This window comes from Emys orbicularis, chromosome 19, assembly GCF_028017835.1.
Source record: "Emys orbicularis isolate rEmyOrb1 chromosome 19, rEmyOrb1.hap1, whole genome shotgun sequence".
Lineage (NCBI taxonomy): Eukaryota > Metazoa > Chordata > Testudines > Emydidae > Emys > Emys orbicularis.
In genome coordinates this window covers 14,457,334-14,483,457 of record NC_088701.1, presented here as the reverse complement: position 1 = coordinate 14,483,457, position 26,124 = coordinate 14,457,334, and the positions used below count along the sequence as shown (strand labels likewise).

The 26,124-nt window shown below is 59.3% G+C and overlaps 1 protein-coding gene and 1 pseudogene across 1 annotated transcript in view; one reads left to right on the top strand and one right to left on the bottom strand.

Annotated features, from left to right (window-relative positions):
- LOC135891996 (patatin-like phospholipase domain-containing protein 6) overlaps window positions 1-26,124 on the top strand; it is a 536,125-nt pseudogene that overhangs the window by 251 nt on the left and 509,750 nt on the right.
- Window positions 15,688-26,124, bottom strand: part of LOC135891919 (gametocyte-specific factor 1-like) — a 65,360-nt gene continuing 54,923 nt past the window's right edge. Inside the window, exon 7 of the mRNA XM_065419605.1 lies at window positions 15,688-15,803. Within this exon, the coding sequence (XP_065275677.1) occupies window positions 15,688-15,803 (116 nt within the window). The remainder of the gene's footprint in view (window positions 15,804-26,124) is intronic.

The following is a 26,124-nucleotide window of genomic DNA, read 5'->3' as shown; positions in this document are numbered from 1 at the left end:
CTAAGGAAGACAAGACCCCATGGGGGTGAGCACAGAGCTGTTGTCTCAGAAAAGACCCCCAGGCCAGTCTGGTCCCTGTAGTGCCTCTGCTGCCTTCCATGGCATTAACCTGGGCAGAGCCTGATGCCAGCCTGGCCTATGTCTGTGATGGCAACAGACCTCTCTGGAGTGCGGGGTGCAGAGCCAGGGGGTTCCCTGTTATAAGGGGGTGGGAGGGTGCTGTGTGTGTGGGAAGGAGTTGCTGTGGGGTGGGGAGTGGGCTCTGTGGGTGCATGCGTGCTGTATGGGGGTTGCTTTGGGGGGTGGCAGCCTGTCTGACTCTCGCTCCTGGCCCTGCAGAGGGAGATGTACGCAAAGGTCTTTGAGAAGGACGCCGACCGGCACAGTGACTGGCACGGGTCCTGACTGGCAACAGCATTGCCCTGGTGCTGGGAGGAGGAGGGGCCAGGTAGGGGCTCAGACAGGGCCTGGCTGGGGCACTGAATTCCCATGGCACTCCTTTGCACCCAGGCGCAAACCAGCCCCCAATGGGGGGCCATAGGCATCCACAACCCCAGCTTTACAGTGGGCAGGGGGGACAAACCCAGGGATAGAACCCAGGAGTCCTAGCTCCCAGCCCCATGTCCCTACTGGTACACGAACACTGCCTCCCAATAAGGGCCGTGGGAGTGGGGCTGGGACAGTGACCCTGCCGCCCACCACCCTGCCCGGAGCAGTGCATGCTGGGAGCACCATTGCAGACATCCTGGCTGCCTGCCCAGTTGGAGGCATGGCAGCTGCGTGGCAGGTTGCAGAGTTCGGGGCCATGTGATGGCCCCTGGGGCAGGCTCCCTGCCTGCCATTGGTCTCTGACCCACCCTCCCCCCCAGGAGCTGCTCCCACATCGGGGTGATCAAGGCCATGGGAGAAGCCGGGATCCCCATTGACCTGATCGGGGGCACATTCATTGGCTCCTTCATCGGGGCTCTCTATGCTGAAGAGCGCAGTGCTGTGCGCACCAAGCAGCATGCCCGTGAATGGGCCAAGGTGAGGGGCAAGGCCTGCTGTGGGGTGGGGCAGACACAGGGTGGGTGTGCTGTGGGGCAGGGCCAGACTTGGGAGGGTGGGAGCAGGAGAACTCCCCAAACCAGCCCCTCCCAGAGCTGCCACCCCGTGACCCAGCCTTCCCCACAGCCGCTGGCAGACAGGCCCAGGGCTGCACTGGGAGCTGGCCCTCACGGCCAGCAAGTGCAATACAGAGGTCCCAGCATGCACTGGGGCCTGATCAGTCTGCCTGAGGGGGCCCGTAGAACCTCCAGGCTCTCTCTGCTGCAGGCATCTCTGCCCCCTGCCCATGCTATGCAGCTCTGCCCTGTGGGTTCAGAGGCAAATCCCCTGCAGGCTGTGGGGGTTTGTCCTCCCTTTGGCCCTGGGACGGCTGCTTGGCTTGGAGCAGAGAGCCCCATGGTGTGCCTCAGCATTGTGCTGCTAGGCACGGCAGCCTCTGTTGCGCATGCAGCAGGTTAGGGCAGCAGGGGGGTTCCGGTGGGAATTGCAGCCTCTCAGCATCTCCAGTAATGACCCGTCATGCTAATTGGCATACGGTGCTTTGGCTGGAGGACATGCCACACCCCCACCAGCGGTTCCGGGGCTGGCATGCCAAGTGGAGGGGCTGCGCCAGGGCACCATCCCACTTCGGAGCCACGTGCAGTGGGTGAGTGTCCTGTGAGCTTCAGGCTCGCTGCCGTCTCCCCGACATTCCTCCCCGCTTGTCCCCATGAGCCTGGACTCAGAACGCTGCCTGTGCTGGGCCGTGCCACCCACGTAGTGACCCCTCGCCCTCCTCCTGCAGAGCATGAACTCCGTGTTTGAGACGGTCCTGGACCTCACCTACCCCATCACCTCCATGTTCTCCGGCTCGGCCTTCAACACCAGCATCAACAAGGTCTTCCAGGACAAGCAGATTGAGGTAGGTGGGTCCAGGAAGCTGGGCGGGGGTCCTAGTGCAGAACACTCAAAGTAGCCTCTTGCTGGGCAGCCCTGAGCAACGCCCCCTGCTGGCAGCTGTGTTCCCTGAGTCCAGCCTTGTCCAAGGAGCGTGATGCCTTGCACTGCCCCCACAGCAGCATCCTGGGCTGTAACATGTCTCTGATTACCCTTTTGTGCCCCTGCAGGACCTGTGGCTCCCCTACTTCAACGTGACGACGGACATCACAGCCTCGGCCATGCGGGTCCACAAGGACGGTAAGCGCCTGCACCCCACACCCGCGGCGTGTCCCAGGCTGCACCAGGTGCATGGCGCCCTGGCTGTTGGGGCCCAAATCCTCAGCATCCTGCTCCTGTGAGGGCCCAGGGCCAGAGGCCTCTCCCTGCCCCCCACCCTGAGCCAGTAGCGCAGCATGTGGGGTGGAGCCTGCTTGGTTGCTGAGAGTAACGGGCCTCACTGGCCTGTCTCAGCCCCTGCTGGCTCTCTCCAAAGAGCCCTGCTGTGTGTGTGCTCGATGGGGCCACGTGGCCATGACAGGCCTGGGCTCAGCTTCAGTCAGAGTTGGCCTCCCTATGCTATTTCGGGGGATTTTTTTTCCCAACATGACATAATGTCATTTCCTTAAAATAGTCTATCAAAATCTCCTGGATTGTTTCAATAGTCACCGGGAGATCGATGCCGGTTCTGGGAGACTCCAGGCCAAACCTGGAGGGTTGGCAACCCTAGCTGAGCAGTGCTGCCCCTCAGGCGCTGAGCTGATGTCTCTAAGGACGGGAGCAGGTTATCGCCTGCTCTAGAGAGTGCCCCCATCCCCCAGGGAGCAGTGCTTGTAACCCCTAGCCCACATCAGCTGGCATGGGCCACCCGACTGCCAAGCCATCCACTAACACAGCGAGGGACTGGGCTGGGCATGGCCATCTCCATGTCTTTGCGCTTGCCCCATTTGCCCCCACACCTGGCAGGGCCCCTCAGCATCCTGCCCTGCAGAGAAGGATAATGTTACAGGAAAGGGCTGAAAGGAGGGCAGGGGCTGTCAGGGCAGGGCCCCAGAGGTCTAATTAGGAGTGATGGGCTGAAATAAAGGAGAGACACCCCCCCTTGTCTGCCCCCAACCCTGCGAGAGAGCCGGGGCAGAAGCTGCCATTGGTGGCACAGGGAGCGCTCGGGCTCTGCTGCCAGGGGTGTGCCAGACACAAAGCCAGGCTCTGGGACACCCCCTCCTTCCGCAGCAGTGCTGTCCTGGGGCAGCAACCCCTGCTGCTCTCCCAGGGGCTGGGGCACCCCCTATAGGGAGCACTCAGCCCGAACTGATTGGGGCCAAACACCAGGGCCAGGGGGCTTCCCCCACCCATGGCTCTGCCCTGGGCAGCAGGAGCTGCTGGATCCCCCTAATCATCAGGCCTCAGGCAGCGGCGGCTCCAGGCACCAGCGCTCCAAGCACGTGCCTGGGGCAGCAAGCCGCGGGGGGTGCCCTGCCGGTCGCTGCGAGAGCGGCAGTCAGGCAGCCTTCGGCGGCATGCCTGCGGGAGGTCCCCAGTCCCGCGGATTCGGCGGCATGCCTGCGGGAGGTCCCCGGTCCCGCGGATTCGGCGGCATGCCTGCGGGAGGTCCCCGGTCCTGCGGATTCGGCGGCATGCCTGCGGGAGGTCCCCAGTCCCGCGGATTCGGCGGCATGCCTGCGGGAGGTCCCCGGTCCCGCGGATTCGGCGGCATGCCTGCGGGAAGTCCCCGGTCCTGCGGATTCGGCGGCATGCCTGCGGGAGGTCCCCGGTCCCGCAGATTCGGCGGCAGGTACGCCGAATCCGCGGGACCGGGGACCTCCCGCAGGCACGCCGCCGAAGGCAGCCTGCCTGCCGTCCTTGGGGTGGCAAAAAAGCTAGAGCCGCCCCTGGCCTCAGGGCCCAGAATCCCCAAGCAGCCAGACACCATTCCTGTCTTTCTGGGGGCAGCAAGGGCCGGCCTGGGCCAGCAGAACCCAGGCCCAAGAGCTGCTGATGCTGCTCCTGGTCAGAGCTGGGTCCCCACAGCGAGTCCCTCCCTTCCCCCCCTGCCCATCCCCACACTCTGCTGCCCACTTGGTCACTGTCTGGCTCCTCCCCCGTTCCCTGCTTGTAACACTTCTGCTACTCACTAACCCCTGGTAACACCCCCCACCCCTGACTGTGTGGGGAGAACACAAGATGGGGCTGTGGGACACACTAACCTTGCTGCCCCCTGCCCCTCACGGCTAGCCTGAGCAGCCCTCCTGTCATCTGACACCCCCATTGGGCCAGCTGGATGGCATGTTAGCAGCAGCAGCAGGGGCTGCTCTGGGTCAGGGTGGGGAGCTGTGGCAGCATTCTGTCCTTACACTTGGGTGGTGGTGGTTGGAAGCTCTGGGTGGAGGCAGGTGGAGACGGCCTGCTGTGGGGGTGAGTGGGTGTGTGTGTGGTGAGGCTGGGGCTGAGGCAGACAAGGGGCAATGTTCTGTCCTTGCACTCAAGTGGTGGTGGTTGGAGGCTCTTGGGGGAGGCAGGTGGACGGGGGTGCGTGTGGCGGGGCTGGGGCGGACAAGGGGCAGCGTTCTGTGACACGAGTGCTCTTTACCTAAGAAGGAGAAACACCCTGAGGGTACAGATCCTATAGAAAACACCACCCTCCAGAGCACAGGGCCACTCACTTGCTCCCCGGTCCCAGGCAGTCCTTGGGGGTTCCTTCTCCGAATCTGGCTCCCTCAGCAGCTTCCCTTACCTTGAGCTCTTGAAAAAGGGCCAAAGACCTGCGGAGGCCGACCAGGGAGTTGCCGGGCAGGGGCTGGAAGCAGCTTTACCGGAACCTCCCTGCTCAGCCTCCGCAGGTGACCAGAATCCTCCCTCGTGGTGCTGCCAAGCAAACCATTTCCTGGGGCATAGGGGGTGGGGGAGCCAGTGTCTTGGCTGGGTGTTATCCATCCCAGTTAACGACCCTCTGTGGTCAGCCCTGCACCACTGCCCTGCTGGAATGTCAGCCCAACAGGCAGTGAAGAGCTCTGACTAAGGTGGAGGCTGCAGGCTGAGGCAAAGTCATGCAAAGAGCTCCTGACAGCCAACTGAATTCATAGTCTGCACAGCCTCATTCCCTAGCTGGCCTGGCCCCAGGGGTCCAGCAGCCCCTTGAGTGCTGGTCACAACATGCCCGTGTGCCTGTTGCCAGGCAGCCTTCTGCCAGCAAGCACACAGCAGCGTCCCGTTGGGCCAGGGCCTGGCACTGCCCCATGGCAGGGAGAGCCAGCAGGGCGCTGGGGTAGGTAGAATAGCCCAGCCCAGTTGTCAGTGTAGCCACCACTAGCTGGAGTGGGCTGAGGGGGATGGGTGTTCAGGGAATTGGTCCCTCCTCTGCTGGTGGGGGGGCGGATTTCTGGGAATGTCACAAGGGCCTGTCCCTCTGTTAGGCTGGGGGTGGCAGGGCACACCTGTTCCCACACCCAGCCTGACTCCTAGCACAGACCGCCCCGTGTCTGAGCTGGTGTGCCCTCTCCCCGCGAGGCTGGGGAGACCTCCCAGTGCCCCTGCTCCAAAGCGGGCATCTGGATTTCTGAAGCTTCTGTCATGTCTCTTCCTGTCTTCTCTCCGTCTGTGCTGTCCCCGTCCCCTGTGACTGTCTCCTCTCCCTCCAGCAGGCAGTGTGTGGCGCTACGTCAGAGCCAGTGCATCTTATCCCCCCTACCTGCCTCCTCTCTGCGACCCCAAGGACAGCCACCTGCTTGTGGACGGCTGCTATGTTAACAATGTCCCAGGTCAGCATCATGCGCTCCTCGGGCCCTGGGCCACAGGGATGACCTGCGTGGCTTGGAAGGGAGGGCCAGGCTGGGCCGGGGTGGCAACTGGCTGCAACCCCTGCCCACCATACTCTGCCATGGCTGCCCCAAGTTGGGCTGCAGCCACTGCCTCCTTCCATGCCATAGCTCGTCCTTCCCTGGCGAGGGCTGGTTCTGACAGGCCTGAGGGCACAGGCTGGATCCCAGCACCCTGGCCAGACATGTGCTGCTCGAGCTGAGAAATCTGCACCTCGCGGGGGCCAGTGCTGGGAGCCTCGGCCACCAGGCCAGGTGCTCGGTCTCTCCTGAGGCCTTTGGGAGTCAATCCAAGGCACCACCTGTTCCAGAGCAAGGGGCAGGGATGGGCCCCACCCCCCTGGCTGAGCTCTAGGCAGTTGGCTTGTCTCTTGCTGGCTCCAAGGGCCATGCCTATCGCTGCGCTGTGCAGATTCCCCAGCCTGGGTGCCAGGGGCGCCCTCCCTCCCCCAGGGCTCAGGGCCTGCAAGAGGCCGTCTCCTGACTGCGTCTGTTCCTGCCGGTTAGGCTCACTGTGGAGGTATGTGCGAGCGAGCATGACCCTTTCCGGGTACCTGCCGCCACTCTGTGACCCCAAGGATGGCAACTTACTGATGGACGGTGGCTACATCAACAACCTGCCAGGCAAGTACCTGCCGCCGATGGAGACGCTGCTCACAGACCGCGAAGCAGGCCACTGGGGGAGGCACCGCTGCTGCCAGCGTTTTCTGCCCCCGTTGCCTGGCTCTGCCCTGGCACGCATCTCCATCGCCACCCCCACTGGTGTCTCCGCCTCTTCACGGCTGAGCTGGGGCCCGGGCCTCTTGCCCTTCTGTGGGTGTGGAGGAATGTTATTGTTAAAACCAGCAACTCACCCAAAGTGTGGATCCTGCTTAAGGAGGGGGGCTTCCCTCCGACCACCCTGCGGGGCTGGTGCAGCACCTGGGCCCACGGCCAGCTGGGCAGGCTCATGTTATATGTGTGTCTAGGGGAGCAGCTCTTCTCCAATGACTGCTTTGCATTCTTGCTGTCTGCTGTCCCTGGCATCCCAAGTGGGGAATGGGTTTGGGGGTTGGGGGGTCCCTGCTTTGCCTCCCCCTTGGAGTCAGGCTGAGGGCTGGACATCATGGAACTGCAGTGCTGGGCCCTGGCCTGGGTGAGGGCTTCTTAAACTGGAGCAAAGGCCGTGGAAGAACCCCAGGCTGCTCCCCAGCTGGAACCGCGCCCAGCTCTTTACCCGTGGAGATAGTCAGCTTTTCCCTCAGCCCCGGCGCCACAAGCCCCCGAGCAGGGACGGGGGAGCCTTGTACCTGAGGCTCCAGAGCAAACAGCCTCAGGTCCCAAGGAACCAGGTTCCTTTGCAGCTGCGTGGAGTCGCACTGTGCTCAGCCTCGTGCATCAGCACCTGCTGATCCATGCTGCAGCCAAATGGTGCCAGCGCGGGCCGGCAGCCACAGGGAGGGGCAGGGTCTGGCTGCTTGGAACTTAGCACCAGTCTGGGCCGGGTGGGCTCCACGAGTGGCAGTTCCCATCGCTACATGCAGGGGCTGGGCTGAGCGTGGACCTGTCAGGCCCTGGAATGTGCCTGTCCCGCTTCAGCCCCAGTGAAGTGAGACCTTGCCGGGGTCTCCTCCTACAGGGAGAGCCAGGTGGTTCTGTTTGTGGGCTGAGAACGCCCCCAGCCTTCTTCCCATGGGAGCAGCAGGAGCAAACAGCAGCAGGCACGTTCCTTGGTCCCGATTTCCCAGCTGCCTGTCCTGTACCCCCAGAGCTCTGTCTCTGCTCCCCGTCATGACCACCCCCACCACTACTGCTGCCGCCGGCTGCTCGTGTTCAGGTCCTCCCAGCTTGAACCAGTCCCTCCTCTGTCCTGGTGTCCCAGGGTGCCCATCATGCTTGGGATGCCCCTATGGTTGTGCTAGGCCCCAGGCCTCCTCTTTTTGCAAGGGCGAGCCCCACGACTCTGAGACTTCAGGCTCTAGCCCCCCCGCTTCTCGCCGGGGCTCCCCAGTGAGTCCAGCTGAGTGTAGACCCCTGTGAGAGACTCGACCCCTTTGGCAGCGATGCAGCCAGCAGGGATTGGCAGCGACACCGCACAGCCTGTTCAGACCACGCCCTCATTAGTCACCTGGACTCCAGGACCGAGGAGGTCAAGTTTGTCTGAACTCAGAGCCTCTGCTCCAAACCGCCGGCATTCTCAATCTTCCGGCTGGGCAGCAGCCAGGGCCGGCTCTAGGTTTTTTGCCGCCCCGAGCAAAAACATTTTTGGCTGCCCCCCCACCCAGCCCTGAGCTCCCCCCCCCCCCACCCACACCCCCTGCCACCCCAGCACTGGGCTCTCTCTTCCCCCCCACACACAACCCCTGCCGCCTCAGCACTGGGCTCCCCCCCGAAACGTGGGATCCGCTACCAGCGCACGGCGGCTGAGCCCTGGCCCAGCCGTGACTCTGTCCCCATGCGGGTGGAGCTGCTGGGCGACGCGGAGCGGGAGTACTTCCAGGTGGCGGTGCGGCTGCGGGGCGGCGCAGAGAACACGGCCCCCTCCCTGGGCTTCGCGGCGCTGCTGGTGGCCAAGGTGGATCAGTTCGTGCTCACCGCCCTCACCCCCAACATGCTGGCAGCTGAGGACCTGGAGAGCCCCCCGGACCTGCTGCTCTTCAGCCTCACCGCACCCTGGCCCAGCCCCAGCGGGGGGGAAGGCGAGGATCTCTGGCTGCGGGGCTACCTGCTCAGCACCGATGAACCCAGCCGGCCGCTTACCTCTTCACACACTCCGGGAGCCCCTCTCGCCGCCGCCGCAGCCCGGGCTCGGCTCCAGGGGACCCCGCTTCCCTCCCTCCCCCGCTCCTCACACACTCTGGGCAGGGCCGCCCGGAGGATTCAGGGGGCCTGGGGCAAAGCAATTTCGGGGGGCCCTTCCATAAAAAAGAGTTGCAATACTATAGTAACATGTATTTGGAAATGTAAAAAATAACTAGTGAAATATATTCAAAAATTAATTTGTAATAATTTGAAAATACACTAAATACATTATTTAAAAACATTAAATGCTTTAATGGTATGTCTACATTTGCAATTACATAATGGGCTGTTGCTGGGTGATGGTGATGGTTGGTGCCAATGGGCTGTCGCTGCCTGGGGATGGTGCTGCTGTTGCCCGGGGCTGGGTGGGGAGCTGGGCTCTGGGTTGGGGGGTGCCCGGCTCACAGGGTCTGGGCTCAGGGCTGTGGGGAGATGGGGTCGGGGGGGTACCTGGCTCAGAGGGGCTGGGCTCGGAGCTGGGGCTCAGGGCTGTGAGGGGGATGGGGTCGGGGGGGTGCCTAGCTCAGAGGGGCTGGGCTCAGAGCTGGGGGTCAGGGGGGTGCCCGTCCCCGTCCCCTTACCATGCCGCTTACCCCCTCTCCCGGACAGTGCAGCAGCCGCATGGTGTCTCCAGCGGGGCCTGAGTTCCGGCCGCTCGGCCGCAGCTCGCAGCCCCACCCCCTTACCGGCGGAGACGCCAAGGGATGGGGGAAGACGGAGGCGGGGGGAGCCTCGGACATACTCGTGGGGCACCTGCGGGGTCTGGGGCAAATTGCCCCACTTCCCCCCCCCCGGGCAGCCCTGACTCTGGATGCCCCTCTCGCCGCCACCGCAGCCCGGGCTCAGCTCCAGGGGACTCCGCTTCCCTCCCTCCCCGCTCCTCACACACTCTGGGAGCCCCTCTCGCCGCCGCCTCAGCCCCGAGCCCGGGCTGCAGCGGCGGCGAGAGAGGCTCCCGGAGTGTGTGAGGAGCTGGGGGGGGCCGGGATGCAGGGTGGGAGATGGGGTCCTGCTGCTGCTGCCACGCCGAATCTCCCCAGGGCGGCGCGGCATTTCCCGAGTGGGCTGTGCAGGGCGCCGCCGGGCTGGGCAGGGGGGCGCGGATCCCGGCTCGCGCTGACAGGGCGAGTGGCTGGGCCAAGGCCGGCTTCCGGCAATGCCGCCCCAAGCAAAAAAATAAAAATTAAAAAAGGGGGTCCGGAGTGCCGCCCCTTAGAAAGTGCCGCCCCAAGCACATGCTTGGAGGGCTGGTGCCTAGAGCCGGCCCTGGCAGCAGCCATCTTAAAACCCTCCACTCACATACACCTGCTCTCTTTGTCTCAGCTGCTGTCCTGCTGTGCTCCCCTCAGCTCCCAGTCTGTAACAGTCACTGTCCGGTCATTCTGTCTCCGAGGCAACTTTGTCCATGTGGGGTCAGTTCTTGATAGTTCATTCAAACCACCCCAGACCTGCCTGCGTAACACCCACACCCCATCTCTCATCTCCCCGTCCCTGAGGAGTGATTAACCCCTTCATACCCAGGGGGTGGCATTACACAATAGGGAAACTAAGTCACACACTTTCCAAAAAATATTACAAAAACTTACAGGGAAGCCTTCAGCCCACACAGTTCAGCGTATGGTTGGCCTTGCCATGTGACCCACCCAGGGCCTTGAGCAATGGCTTCTGTTTAGTTACCACACTACATAAAGGGGCTTAATTGCTCCTTCCATGGAGTCTAACAGAAGAGACTGCACCCATTGGCAGTCACAGACTTGGGTAAAGCCTTCAGCAGGTCTTTGACAGACAGCCATTTACACACTGCCTCAGCAGCTGTGCTCTGCCCCTGGAGCTGCACTGGGCCCTCCCCAGCACTGCGACGGGCTGTCCCTGTCGAAGCTCCGAGTCCAGAGTTCAGCATGGGACAGTCCTGCTGCAGCCTGTCTGGCCAGGGGTCCTTGCATGGGACGACTTGCTGGTTCCTACTGCCCTCTGAATGTGCCGTGGAGGGGGAGCTCCCAGGCAGAACAGAGCCAGTGCAGCATGTGTCAGGCTGGGAGGTGAGCAGCAGAGGGCAATCGCATTAGGGCTGGCCACAGCTCCCACCCTTCTCACCCCCACTGCCCTGCCATTGTGCAGCCTGCAGTGGCTGGGGGAGACCTCTGGCTGCCCCTCACCCGCTTTCCCCCCTCTGCTCCACACTTGGAGCAGAAGGGTTGGGTGAGCCATAGAGAGGGAAGCCCAGAGGGAGGAGATTGGGAGCCGGTAGAGGAAGACTCACCCCTCTCCCTCACAAGTCAGCTCTGCCCTTGCTGCAGTTGGAGAGCCGGGTTCGGAGCTGAGCTACGCAGGGGCATCTGCCTGAGCGTGCAGGCTGTTTGAAGCAACCCCTGACAGCTAGCAGCTTCCCAAGGCATCTCCATGAGTGTTAACTCTGAAACCTAACAATGTGGAATTCCATAGCAGCATTAGCTACCTTAATGCTCATGTGCCAGCTGGTCAGAGGGGAGATGGTTAAGCACAGCCCAGTTCTCAGGGATGCTGGGGGGTCTCATACAGCACTGTAGGAAATCTGCTGAGACCCCAGAGCCCCTTTCAGGTACACGCCAGCAGGGCTCCGAGCTGCACTTGGCGCTGGGACTGCAGCCTCAGCCCCAGGACCCTTGGTGAAGTGGGAGCAATACGTACTTGCCACAAGTGGCGCGTGGGTGACCGAGGACTCAAGAATAATGACAGGCTGAAGCCGAGGGGACAGAGGCCCTCCGGGCTCATGCTGCTCCAAGCCAGCTGGTATGAACATGGATGAGTGGGTGCCCGAGAGGACGGGCCCGTTCAGCACTGGCACCCGGTGTGCCAAGCCAGAGAGGGAGCGGCGGTCTGCGTCGCCCTGCAGAGAGAACAGGGAGTCCATCAGCAGCGTACCAGGGCGGGGGTAGAGGAGCACACTGGGATGCCTGGGAGGGGTCCTAGGGCCTGACAGGGGCACTGGCACAGTCTAGAGGAAAGGGACCCCCCTGGCTCTGTGTCCCAAGGTGTGTGGGGGACCCTGTGGGTCTGCAAACCCATGAAGTGCTGCATCACATCCAGGACTGCTGCTCAATGACCCGCGCATGCTGTGATCCTGGCCTTCAGGAGGGGGGTTGGGCTCCCTCGGCCCTGCATGAGCCCTCAGCAGGATTCCGGAGTCCCTTGTGACCCAGCTACCTACCCTGGCACTGGCAGCAGCTGGCAGGCCCAGCGAGATGGCCGGAAGGGAGGCCGTGCTCTGCAGGGCCAACTGGGCCAGCGAGCTCTCCTGCATCATCAGGCGCTGGGCGAGTGGCGCCTGCACCAAACACAATACATTAGTCTCCAGACATGGTACAGCTGTGTGGGGCAGCAGGGGCTACAGCGCCTGTGCCAGCAAAGGGTGGCAGCAAGGACCCCAGCAGGGAAGACAGCACCACCAACCAGAAGGCAACAGGGGGACACAGTGCAAGACAGGGAGCAGCAGGGGGACCTGGAGGGCATCAAGGCAGCAGTGGGGTGGCTGGTGACTAGCCAGGGGGCAATAGGGTTGGGTGGGTTGCCACCAGCTGCTGGGGGGAAGGGAGGGTAGCAGGGCCCAGAAAGCTGGGACGAATTCTTAGCTGGTAGTTTTCAAGGAAGTGGGAATTCTGGGAGGGGAAGTTGCCTGGTCCTGGCTCCAGGCCCCGGGGCCCATGAGAGATCTGGGGACAGAACTGCGGAATCCATTAGCCCATGCTCTCCCTGGGGACAGCATGCCCCAGTGACCCCACCCAAGGTAGCACGTCCCGGGCTCCTGGCTCCCTTCGACAGGTCTGCAAGCTCCGTACCTCGTGGGCCACGCTGGGCCCGGAGGGGGGGACTCCATGTTCCGCTGGGAGGCTGTCGTTGGGGGAGCTGCAGCCAGACACAGGGGTGCTGCTACTGCTGGGGGATGAGTCTGCACAGGGAAGAGAAGTCAGACAGGAGAGTGGCAGGATGAAGGGACCCAAGGGCACAAGGGGGCCGGGCACCTTCACCGCTGCATGCACATTGTTTTCTCTGTACCCTCCCTCTCATCAGGTACCCCAGCTTCCTTTCACAGGGACACAGCCTAGTCCCCTCACATGTGCTGCTTCCCCTCATGGCTACTTCACCCCTCCCAGCTACACCAGCCCGCTGCTGACCTCCTGGCTCCTGCACAGTGCCCTTGCCCTGCCCTGCCCTCGCCAGCCGGGTGACACTCGATTCCATCTGGCCGTAGCACTCTCCCTGAGCAGCTGCCTGAGCCCAGGTAGGCAGGCAAGGACAGCTCATGCCCTGAGAGCACATACTCCTGGCAGTGCACCAGGCATCGCTGCAGGGACTGTCCCTGGTTCTGCACCCAGCCCTGAGACAGGGCAGAGTGCGCCATCTTGGGGCAGTCCCGGGAGTTTGCCACCATCTGCCCAGCTGTGCTAGTGGGAAGAGCGCCCGTCCCCAGGTCCAGCGCCACACATGGGTATGTCCTGCTGCTCCCAGCAGGGGTCGAGCAGCCATGGCCAGGGGCCTGGGTTGGCATCGTTTGCTGGGACTGCTTTGGGCCCATTAACCCCTCAAGTCTCTGCCAGGTCAGAGAAACAGCCCAGCGCAGCTCCAGCATTGCCCTCCGCACTGGCTGGACCTGGCCCTGCCTGGCTATTAGCACATCACACCTGGCACGAGGCTCCCTTAAAGAGCATTGCTGCCACGGGACAGCACCAACCCTGTGCACTGAGCGCCCCTGCAGCTCCATTGGCATGTGTGACCCCCTGCACAGAGCCTCGGGTGCAGGGTTTATGCGGGGCCCTAGTGTGCAGCAGCTGCTCTCCCTGGAGCCCCAAGTTCCTGCTGTCGCCCCAAGAGACTCACCAATGGCCTCCTCTTCAGGGAAGGGGGTGCACTCTCCTTGCGGGTCAGTGGGTTCTTACGCCGGTCCACCGACTTCTTGGGCTTGTACCACACCTTCAGGTTGGGCTCAGATGCTGCGGGCAGACAAAGCTGTTCGTTAGTGGTCTCCCTGCGCTATGGCATTGATACAGGTGCTGCCACACTGGCCTCTTGGGCTCAGGCATGACCCTTGGGGCTGTCGCAAAGTCACCTTCAGACCTGCACACCTGTGCGCCAGCCCAACCCCCTCCCACTCCCTAGCCAGTGCCAGTCTCACCTCCCTGCCAGGACACAGGCCCTAAGTGTGTGTGGAAGCGAAGGCCAGGAGGAAGTCAGGCTGGGAAGGTGGCTGAGTCCACCCTGCTGTCACACCTGCACCCATGGGCACGAAGCCAGCATGGGCATGGCCGTACCTGTTTTCCGCAGAGGAAAGTGCTCCGGAGGGTCTATGGAACTGCTGGGGACTTGTGGCAGGAAGGGGCTGAGCACAGGAGGGGCAGGGCCTTCAGTATCCAGGGGCTCCAGCGATCTGCAGGGAAGTAGCAGCACGGTTAGAGACCAGCCCTTGGCTCCAGGATTCTTCTCAGCCCTGCAGCACTGGCATTCCCCTGGAAAAGCCTGGTGCAGCCTGGCCCCACCATGCCACTGAGTTTGCCCCCAGCTTCTTGGCAAACTCCTACCAGCTCAATAAAGGGCATCCCCGCCCCTGGTGCTGGGACAGCCCCTAGACACCCTCGGTTCAGTGCAGCCTCCGCCCCGATGCTGGGACAGCCCCCAGACACCCTCATCCCAGCGCAGCCTCCGCTCCTGGTGCTGGGACAGCCCCCAGACACCCTCGGAGACAGCCCCCAGACACCCTCGGTTCAGTGCAGCCCCTGGCCCTGGTGCTGAGACAGCCCCCAGACACCCTCGGTCCAGCGCAGTCTCTGCCCCGATGCTGGGACAGCCCCCAGACACCCTCGGTCCAGCGCAGCTCCTGCCCCTGAACCTGGGACACCCTCGGCCCAGATTCCCTTGGTCCAGCGCAGCCCCCCACCTGTAGTACTGGGTTTGCCCCAGCCTGGCCTGTCCCCCCAGGAAAGGTGCACATGTGCATCACTCTGTCCCAAGTTTTCCCCCCCAGTCTGTATGGGAAGTGCCTCCACCCACAGTGTGCATCCAAGGCCCGGACACTCCAGAGATGCTACAGTTAGAGCCCTGCACAGATACAACATTTGGATCCACATCAGAGCCGTGATCTGCAAAAATGGCCCGGGGATTTGCAGGGCTCTAGCTACAGTTCCAGAGATGGCCTGTCGAGGTGTGAGCAGTGGGTGCCTGCCAGGTCCCCAGGGAGAGCAGATAAAACCTGGTCTGGACACTAGAGGGAGCTCCCTGGTTGCTGCAAACCACAGAAAACTCCAGCTCAGAGGGGCTGCCAGAGCTGCGGAGTCCTAAGGAGCCTAGGTGAACAGAGCGTCCCCCACAGGATCACTGCACCCACTGCTGTGCTCCACAGACACAGATGCTGTGAGAGCCCCTGCCTCACAGACAGATGCAGGCCTTCCCATCAGGAGACAGGCTCTCTCCACTGAGAGCCCGGTATCTCTATCTCACCTGTATGGCCTGGTGGCGTGTCTTGGGGATGCTCAGGTGTCTCTCTCTCATCCATATGGCGGTTGGGGGGGGGGGGGGAAGAGAGAGAAGCTCTGGTGTCTCTATCTCACCTGTACAGTTTGGGGGGGGGGGGGGGGCTTGGGGATGCCCAGGTGTCTATCTCACCTGTACAGCATGGGGGGGGGGTGTTTGGGGATTCTCAGGTGTCTCTATCTCACCTGTACGGCAAGGGGGGGGTTGGGGATGCTCAGGTGTCTCTATCTCACCTGTACGGCACGGGGGGGGGGTGTTTCGGGATGCTCAGGTGTCTCTATCTCACCTGTACGGCAAGGGGGGATTTGGGGATGCCCAGGTGACTCTATCTCACATGTACAGCATTGGGAGAGGGGTTGGGGATGCTCAGGTGTCTCTATCTCACCTGTACGGCATGGGGGGGGTTGGGGATGCTCAGGGGTCTCTATCTCACCTGTACAGCACGGGGTGGGGTGTTTCGGGATGCTCAGGTGTCTCTATCTCACCTGTACGGCAAGGGAGGGTTTGGGGATGCTCAGGTGTCTCTATCTCACCTGTACGGCAAGGGGGGATTTGGGGATGCTCAGGTGACTCTATCTCACCTGTACAGCAGTGGGAGAGGGGTTGGGGATGCTGAGGTGTCTCTATCTCATCTGTAGGGCATGGGGGGGCCACTGGGGTTGCTGGTCCTTTCCAAAGCTGCCTGTTGTTTCTTCAGGATTACCTCGGCCAGCTTCTGTTTCACCACCGTGCTCGCCACAGCACCTGCAGGGAGAAGGGGAATGAGCATCCTGGGTTGGGAACCAACACGAGCCTCCTACAGGGCTCCCAGTATGACATGGGCGGCCTCCCCACTGACTTCCTGCCCTGGGGCACCTGCAGGCAGGTAGCACATACCTGAGTGGCCAATGCCCATGGCACAGTGACTTGGCCACAGGCCTAAGAGCTGGGCCCCGCTAGCACATCCCTGCCAAGCCTTGCTCAGATGCTATTAGTTTCTCAGTCAATCCCCCACCTCCATCAGCCCCTACTGCTCTGTACGGCCCCCTCGGGCAGCCAGCTGTGAAACCTTGTGCCACCCCTGGGTAGGGCTACCATATGTCCGGATTTCCCCGGACATGTCCGGCTTTTCGGTCTATAAATAGCCGTCCGGGGGGGGATTTTTAAAAATCGAAAGATGTCCGGGATTTCTCCCCCGTCAGCTATTTATAGACAGAAAAGCGGCGGCCAAGCGCCGCTGGGCACCCAAAGCTGCTTCCCGGCTCCCCCCATCCCCTGCAGCCTTACCACGCTGTCCGGCCCCGCAGCTGTCTTCCCCCTCCTCCACTCCCCTGAACGCTCCGCCCACCTGCTCCTCCCCCTCCCCTGCTTCCCGCGAATCAGATCTTCGCGGGAAGTCTGAAAAGAAGCAGGGGCAAGCGGGAGGCAGCAGGAGATAAGCTGGGGCGGGGGGGGCGGGGACACGAGGAGGAGAGCTCCGGGGAGGCGCGGCCCTGGCCGAGTGGCGCCCGGCGGCTCCGGCCCAGCTCGGGCCCCAGGGCGGTGGCCCCGGTTCCGGCCCCAGGGCGGCGGCCCGGCACCGGCTGAGCACCCCCGGCCCGGCCCGGCTCGGGCCCCAGCAGCGCCGGCCCGGCCCCAGCAGCGCCAGCCCTGGTTCCGGCCCCAGGGCGGCGGCCCGGCGGCGGCCGAGCACCCCCGGCTCGGGCCCAGCTCGGGCCCCAGCAGCGCCGGCCCAGCCCCGGCCAAGCACCTCCGGCCCTGCCCCAAGCCCCGCAACCCCGGCCGGAACTCCGGCCGGAGCGCAGCCCGATTCCTGGGCTCTTTAAAGACGGCCCTGGTCAGGGGATGGGGGGGGGGGGGGGGGGTTGGATGGGTCGGGAGTTTGGGGGGGGCTGTCAGGGGGGTAGGGGTGTGGAGAGGGGTTGGTACAGTCAGGGACAGGGAGCAGGGGGGGTTAGATGGGTCTGGGGTTCTGGGGGGGCTGTCAGGGGGGCAGGGGTGTGGAGAGGGGTTGGGACAGACAGGGAGTGGGGGGGGTTAGATAGGTCGGGGGTTCTGGGGGGGCTGTCGGGGGCAGGGGTGTGGAGAGGGGTTGGGACAGTCAGGGACAGGGAGCGGGGGGGGTTAGATGGGTCTGGGGGGGCTGTCAGGGGGCAGGGGTGTGGAGAGGGTTCGAGGCAGGCAGGTAGCAGAGGGGGTTGGATGGGTCAGGAGTTCTGGGGGTCCTGTCAGGGGGCCGGGAGCAGTTGGATAGGGCATGGGAGTCCCCGGGGGTCTGTCTGGGGGTGCGGGTGTGAATATGGGGTGGGGGTGTGGATAAGGGTCGGGGCAGTCAGGGGACAGGTAGGGTCATAGGGGGTTCTCAGGAGGGGGCAGTCAGGGGACAAGAAGCAGGGCGGCTTAGATAGGGGGTGGGATCCTAGGGGGCAGTTAGTAGCAGGGGTCCCAGGAGGGGGCAGTCAGGGGACAAGGAGCGGGGGGGGTTGGGGGTTCTGAGGGGGGCAATCAGGGGGTGGGAAGTGGGAGGGAGTGGATGGGGGCGGGGCAGGGGCAGGGGTGGGGCTAGAGCGGGGCTAGAGCGGGGCTCCTCCCCCGTGTCCTCTTTTTTGCTTGTGGAAATATGGTAACCCTACCCCTGTGCTACATAGTCCCTAGGTCTCATCGCTTACTCTGAGAAAGGCCCCTGAGGCTTCATAGTCTTCTTCCTGATTTCTATTATTACTGCATTAGTGCTTTGCCTAGAGGCCCCACTATGCCAGGAGCTGCCTTGCCACAGAGTGACTGAGATTAGGGCCTTTTTGTGCTAGGTGCTGCGCATGCATGCAACAATATCTGAGATCGGGGCCTCACAGTGCTGGGCATGGGCACGTGCACACACACACACACACACACACACACACACACACACTACCCAGATCGGGCCCTCATTCTGCCAAGCGAGCACACACACACACACACACACACACACACACACAGTCCCATGAGAAAAGTCTTTCAAAGCCAGATCCCAGCTTGAGAGCAGAGTTTGGCCAGGATCACTTCCTTGGACGCAGCCAGTCAGAAGGAGGGCTCTAGTTTCCACTGCAGGCTCCCAGCTCTATAGCAAGTGGCTGGCACACAGAATCACAAGGCCTGATCCTGTGAGGCACCAAACTCTCAACCCTAACTTCACCTTTTCCGTGTTGTCCTGGATCCCAGCGTAGCCTGTAATCCACTGCCCTTCCCTTGGCACACTGTGCTGGCCACAGGGCCACGCTTGAAATGCACTCCTCTTGCTTCGACAGTGGCAACTCGCTTCTCAAGGCCACAGTGCTGCTGCCTCGCTCCTTGCACATCCCGCACCACTTTCTCCTCTCCACTGGCTGCCCCAGTCCAGCTTTGGTCCAGTTCCTTTAGTGCAGGAGCCCAGAGAATGTGTAACTTTGCAGAGCACTAGGAGTCCAGCCTGGCAAGCGGCAATGTCAGCTAAGCAGGGGGGTCTGTCCCTTTAAGGGCCTGCAGCACCACAGAGCAGCAAGCCCTGCCCTAAGGAGAAGCCCAGCAGGCAGGTGTTGGGAATCAGCAGATCCAGCCAAGAAGCGGCTAATGACTGGCTCTGATTCCCAGCTGGGAGACAGAAGTAAGGACTCAGGCCTGTAATGGCCTATGTGGTTCCCATGTACATGATGGAGCCCTCTAGTTAATCAAAAGGGCCTCCGCCTCTTCAGAGGGGAATGATCAGAAAAAACACAGGGAATCAACTGATTCTAGGACACAACAAATGAAAAAAGAGGAATGGGAGAGAGGGTCACAGGTTTACAATTGGGATCCCAGAGGGGGACACCAAGCAGAGAATGCTGGACAGAACCCACTGCTCCTCCAAAGAGTCCAAGAATGCCACCCAGAGGCACTCTGCCCAGAGTCATGAATGGACAAGTGCACAAAATTGAGCCCCACAGTCTCAGTTGCAGCGCCCGTCCAACCCCCTCCTCCTTGACTGATATATGGCCAATATGGCCAACGCCGGGAGGAGGCTGATGAGGTGGTCCTACAACCTTGTGGGGCCGTGGATAAGGAGTGCAAGGAAAAGTGCAGCCAGAACCTCAGCAAGAGGTTCTGGAGGGGGGCAGAAAAGGGGCTGTGGCCTGGTGCACTGTAAATATGCACGCGCCGGGGTCTCCCTCTCGCCACAAGAAGAACAAGTGTCAGGGGAGTCCGAAAACCACATAACGCTCCTGTGCTCACAGCCCCGTGAGGCAGCCATTAACTTATATCCCCAGCAGACTGTGGCACGAAGGTGGAATACAGGCTGGCCCACCGGGGCTCCTTGCCCTCCAGAGCTGGCAGCAGATCCCACCATTTTGTATCGGGGCAGGACACAAGGGTGAGGTAATGAACAATGTGGGGCACAAGCTGTTCCCATGATGTGGCTCAGAAACAGACTGGCTGGATCCTACTAAGTCAGCTCATATGGGCAGTTTGAAGCAGCCAGGGGGGCTCGCAGGGCCAGGGCCCGACCTCAAGCTCCAGAAGGCCAGGCAAACGGGCAGGCAAGGAACACGCTGCTGCAGGACTTGCTCGAGGAAAGCTATAGAGGCAGGGGGCAGGGCAGCCTTTACCTCCTGGAGCTCATGGCAGGGGACATGCAGGGTGGGCAACCCCATTCACTGAGCAAGTGTACCAGGGTACACCCAATCCCACCAACCGTGGTCCAGCAGGTCTCTGTCTCTGGTAACACCAGCCAGGACCAACCTCCAGTGCACTGAAAGGACCTCCACCGTGTGTGTCACAAGACGTGGGCGTGGAACAGGGGTTCATCTAGGAGGTTCACACCCTCAGTGGCCGTAACAGACCTGGCTGTGGAGACCAACCTCCAGGTCCTGAGACCATCCTGGTAAAAGATCGGCAGCTCAGAAAGGTCTCAAGGGAGACTTCTCGGATACAGATAAAAGAGTTGCCAGTCATGTCGGAGCCCTCAGAGGTGGTGGAGGAAGGTGTGCCTTAGCTGGCTCCAGGCCAGACTACAAGCATTATAAAGGAGCCTCTGCAGGGCCTGGAGATGGAGAGTGTGGAAAGTGTATGTGAATGCATATCAGGCCCTGCCCTCCCTCTTCCAGAGGGAGGCTCAGCACTCCTGCAGAGACTCAGTGCTTTTGCGGCCAGTAGAACTCCAGGACCTTCCCCTGGAGGTTGGCCAGGGTACACAAGAGTGGGCTCAGACTATTAAACCAGTGCCAGAGCTAGTTTGTTAAGAACCAGTGACCTTCCCTGAAGGGAAAGGCACCAGAGAAGCCCCATCCATGCCCACAACCCATCAGACACCCTGGCCCCCAAGTCAGTCCTATTTTCTAGTAGGGAGGGATCGGTGGCCAATCGAAGCCCAGACAGAGTAGCAGACCTGTGCCCCACTGGATGGTATGAAGTGCAGGTGGGAGGGAGCTTACATGACACCCATTGCGGACCATCAGGCCAGAGCTCTTGATCCAGCTGACCCAGGCAGAGGAGGCCACTGAATAGATGGTTTGGCAAGCCTCCACCCCCACCATGTCTTCCAGATCCTGGGCCAGAAGTTGCACATTGTTGGTATACGCTGACAGGACCACCCTCCAAGCCGGGTTGCGGAGCACCAGCCCCATCAATCGCTTGCAAAGGAAGGCCTTGTCGACAAGGGCATATAATTGGCCAGACAAAGAGCAGCCCTGACACACTCCCAGACCAAAGATGACTGGTTTGGTCAAGGCCCAGTTGAGCTTGACTATACACTCTGCAAAGGTGTGCAGCACCTGAAGGAACCTCACAAATTGGGGACTGAAGCTGATTGCTCACACAGTTCCCATGAGAGACTCGAGGTCCACCCTGTCAAATGCCTTCTCCTGGTCGAGGGACAGGAAGTTGAGAGACAAACATCCCTACATGCCAGACAGAAAAGGTCCCAGACTAGATATAGATTATCAAATAAACTCCAGCCTGGGACAGCATAGGTCTGGTCGGGGAGGATCACATACGCCAGCATGGACTTCAGCCATAGCAAGATGGCTTTCGCTATGACCGTAGAATCTGCACTGAGTAGCGATCAGGGCTGGCCTTACCATGAGGCGAACTGAGGTGGCCGCCTCAGGTGCCAGACTGTGGGGGGGCACCAATAGGACCCAGAGTGTAGAAAATTGTGTCTGCTGCTGGTGCATATGTATTCTCTCTGCTCTAGATGCACAGAGACGGTGGAGTGCTGTGCTGGAGGACGGAGGGCACAAGAGACATAACAGGCAGGCAGGAGAAAAGGTGAGAGGGAATAACAGAAAGCAGCAGGAGCTGCAGGGAGAGAGGAGGAGGAGCCTCTTATGTACCTCTCTAGCACCCCCAGAAGCCTGGGCTGATTAACACCAGCTTCTCAGGGAGCTTCCTGTTTCCTGCTGCTTCCCTGAACCCACGTGAGGAGAACAGGCAGTCAACTGAAGTAGTAGGAGCCAGTTAGGCCCTTAAGACACTGATATCTTCACTCACTCAGGCCCTGCTACCAGCCTGCTTATTTGTCCCCTTCAACTGAGTGTTGAGAGCCACTATAGCAGGCACAGAACAGCAGTCATGAGTGAAAGAAGAAAACGCCCTTTTGGGGCAGCATTCAGAAAAAGAAAGAAAGCAAAGGAAGCTTTTCTATCTAAGCAGGAAGGAGCGCTCCTGAGATACATAGACACAAATGTTCACGGTGAGCCTTCCGGCCCCAGTGAGGATGTGATTGGTGAGGAGATGCCTGATCTTCCGGTTAGTCAGAGTGCAGGTGACCTGGCAGCTACTGCAGCATCCATATCTCCATCTCAAATGGATGTAGTCATGCACATTCCCGAAGAAAAGTGTAGATCAGAGAAGAGTGTGGTGGAGGTACAAGAAACAGCTGCTGCTGAGTTTAGTTCCTTAAGTCTAGATGATCCAGGACCGCGGATCCACTTGAGCAGTAGCCTGAGGGACTTATCACAGAATCATAGAAGATCAGGGTTGGAAGGGACCTCAGGAGTTATCTAGTCCAACCCCCTGCTCAAAGCAGGACCAATTCCCAACTAAATCATCCCAGCCAGGGCTCTGTCAAGCCAGGCCTTAAAAACCTCCAGGGAAGGAGATTCCACCACCTCCCTAGGTAACGCATTCCAGTGCTTCACCACCCTCCTAGGGAAATAGTGTTTCCTAATATCCAACCTAGACCTCCCCCACTGCAACTTGAGACCATTGCTCCTTGTTCTGTCATCTGCCACCACTGAGAACAGCCGAGCTCCAACCTCTTTGGAACCCCCCTTCAGGTAATTGAAAGCAGCTATCAAATCCCCCCTCATTCTTCTCTTCTGGAGACTAAACAATCCCAGTTCCCTCAGCCTCTCCTCATAAGTCATGTGCTCCAGACCCCTAATCATTTTTGTTGCCCTCCGCTGGACTCTTTCCAATTTTTCCACATCCTTCTTGTAGTGTGGGGCCCAAAACTGGACACAGTACACCAGATGAGGCCTCACCAATGTCGAATAAAGGGGAACGATCACGTCCCTCGATCTGCTGGCAATGCCCCTACTTATACAGCCCAAAATGCCGTTAGCCTTCTTGGCAACAAGAGCACACTGTTGACTCATATCCAGCTTCTCGTCCACTGTGACCCCATGGTCCTTTTCTGCAGAACTGCTACCTAGCCATTCGGTCCCTAGTCTGTAGCAGTGCATAGGATTCTTCCGTCCTAAGTGCAGGACTCTGCACTTGTCCTTGTTGAACCTCATCAGGGTTTTTTTGGCCCAATCCTCTAATTTGTCTAGGTCCCTCTGTATCCGATCCCTACCCTCCAGTGTATCTACCACGCCTCCCAGTTTAGTGTCATCTGCAAACTTGCTGAGAGTGCAGTCCACACCATCCTCCAGATCATTAATAAAGATATTAAACAAAACCGGCCCCAGGACCGACCCTTGGGGCACTCCGCTTGAAACCGGCTGCCAACTAGACATGGAGCCATTGATCACTACCCGTTGAGCCCGACGATCTAGCCAGCTTTCTATCCACCTTACAGTCCATTCATCCAGCCCATACTTCTTTAACTTGGCGGCAAGAATACTGTGGGAGACCGTATCAAAAGCTTTGCTAAAGTCAAGGAATAACACATACACTGCTTTCCCCTCATCCACAGAGCCAGTTATCTCATCATAGAAGGCAATTAGGTTAGTGAGGCACGACTTGCCCTTGGTGAATCCATGCTGACTATTCCTGATCACTTTCCTCTCCTCTAAGTGTTTCATAATTGATTCCTTGAGGACCTGCTCCATGATTTTTCCAGGGACTGAGGTGAGGCTGACTGGCCTGTAGTTCCCCGGATCCTCCTTCTTCCCTTTTTTAAAGATGGGCACTACATTAGCCTTTTCCAGTCATCCGGGACCTCCCCCGATCGCCATGAGTTTTCAAAGATGATGGCCAATGGCTCTGCAATCACATCCGCCAACTCCTTTAGCACCCTCGGATGCAGCGCATCCGGCCCCATGGATTTGTGCTCATCCAGTTTTTCTAAATAGTCCCAAACCACTTCTTTCTCCACGGAGGGCTGGTCACCTCCTCCCCATACTGTGCTGCCCAGTCCAGCAGTCTGGGAGCTGACCTTGTTTGTGAAGACAGAGGCAAAAAAAGCATTGAGTACATTAGCTTTTTCCACATCCTCTGTCACTAGGTTGCCTCCCTCATTCAGTAAGGGGCCCACACTTTTCTTGACTTTCTTCTTGTTGCTAACATACCTGAAGAAACCCTTCCTGTTACTCTTAACATCTCTTGCTGGCTGCAACTCCAAGTGTGATTTGCCCTTCCTGATTTCACTCTTGCATGCCTGAGCGATATTTTTATATTCCTCCCTGGTCATTTGTCCAAGCTTCCACTTCTTGTAAGCTTCTTTTTTGCATTTAAGGTCAGCAAGGATTTCACTGTTAAGCCAAGCTGGTCGCCTGCCATATTTACTATTCTTTCTACACATCGGGATGATTTGTTCCTGCAACCGCAATAAGGATTCTTTAAAATACAGCCAGCTCTCCTGGACCCCTTTGACCTTCATGTTATTCTCCCAGGGGATCCTGCCCATCTGTTCCCTGAGGGAGTCAAAGTCTGCTTTTCTGAAGTCCAGGGTCCGTATTCTGCTGCTCTCCTTTCTTCCTTGTGTCAGGATCCTGAACTCGACCATCTCATGGTCACTGCCTCCCAGTTTCCCATCCACTTTTGCTTCCCCTACTAATTCTTCCCGGTTTGTGAGCAGCAGGTCAAGAAAAGCTCTGCCCCTAGTTGGTTCCTCCAGCACTTGCACCAGAAAATTGTCCCCTACACTTTCCAAAAACTTCCTGGATTGTCTGTGCACCGCTGTATTGCTCTCCCAGCAGATATCAGGGTGATTAAAGTCTCCCATGAGAACCAGGGCCTGCGATCTAGCAACTTCTGTTAGTTGCCGGAAGAAAGCCTCGTCCACCTCATTCCCCTGGTCTGGTGGTCTATAGCAGACTCCGACCACGACATCACCCTTGTTGCTCACACTTCTCAACTTTATCCAGAGACTCTCAGGTTTTTCTGCAGTTTCATACCGGAGCTCTGAGCAGTCATACTCCTCTCTTACATACAACGCAACTCCCCCACCTTTTCTGCCCTGCCTGTCCTTCCTGAACAGTTTATATCCATCCATGACAGTACTCCAGTCATGTGAGTTATCCCACCAAGTCTCTGTTATTCCAATCGCATCATAGTTCCTTGACTGTGCCAGGACTTCCAGTTCTCCCTGCTTGTTTCCCAGGCTTCTTGCATTTGTGTATAGGCACTTAAGATAACTCATCCATCGTCCCTCTTTCTCAGTATGAGACAGGAGTCCTCCCCTCTTGCGCTCTCCTGCTCTTGCTTCCTCCCAGGATCCCATTTCCCCACTTACCTCAGGGCTTTGGTCTCCTTCCCCCGGTGAACCTAGTTTAAAGCCCTCCTCACTAGGAGCTTCCTTCCTCTGCTCCACGCACACTGGGCAGATTTAGATCTCTAAATAAGGTGGCCCCTATTTTTGCCCAGCACACACACACCTGAGCCAAACCTCGCCCAGATGGCACAGCATCATCATTTCTGCAGACGTCCCTGAACATAGCCTAGTTACAGGGCTGGGCAGAGTATCTATCCAAATCCCCCATTCTGTACACTAAAGCCATGCTAACATGGGAAGTGCTGGAAGCTCTGTTTTTCTGGAGCATCAGCGGTGTCAAGCAGAGCAAGATCTGGATGTCCAGGGCACTACAGTGACATTTCTGTTCCCAAGACAGAGCCAAACACACCTCCTATGGTAGGGTACCACCAATACTGCCCACTAATCAGCTCCAAACACCCATATGGACCCAGCCTGGTACCTCAACAAGATTCAAACATGGCTACAAATGGCCATTTATGAAGGCTCTGAGGTACTGTATACTGCTTATGTCCCTTTTTATACAAAATATCACAGTGGCATCTCAGCCAAAGCGTCCAAGGAAGGTAACATACAACTTTGCAGTGTTGCCCACTCTTGCAATTTTATCGTGAGTCGCATGATAGCTCATGTTTTTCCTTAAAGCTCCGGAAGTCAAACAATGACGTGAGAATCTCAGCTTTCATTTAAAAAAAAAAAAAAAGTGTAAGTTTCTAGCCCTCATGGTTGTTGTAGAAACACTTGAAAATATGATTCCTGCAGGCTAAAAAAAAAAAACCAGACGGCAAATAAAGAGACCCAAGGTTTTTTTTTTTTTTTTAAATAATGATTTTTAAGGTACTCTTGATTTGGGTGGGCCCTTAGTCATGGTTTTTGAATATTTGGGTTGGCAATATTTGTGCAGTTAGTGAACTGCCTTAAGGCTTGGCTACCTGGGGACACGCAGGAAAGTTAAAATGAATTAACTAAAGCTGTGAAGTTAAAGCACATTAACTCCTGTGTGGATGTTCTCACTCAGAAGTGGGGTTAGTTCACTGCAGCATTAGCCAGAGGTTTAATTCACTTTAAAAATCACAGCTTATAGGTTCATAGATTCTAAGGCCAGAAGGGCCCATTGTGATCTCTAGTCTCACCTCCTTGATAACACAGGCCATAGAACTTCCCCCAAATAATTCC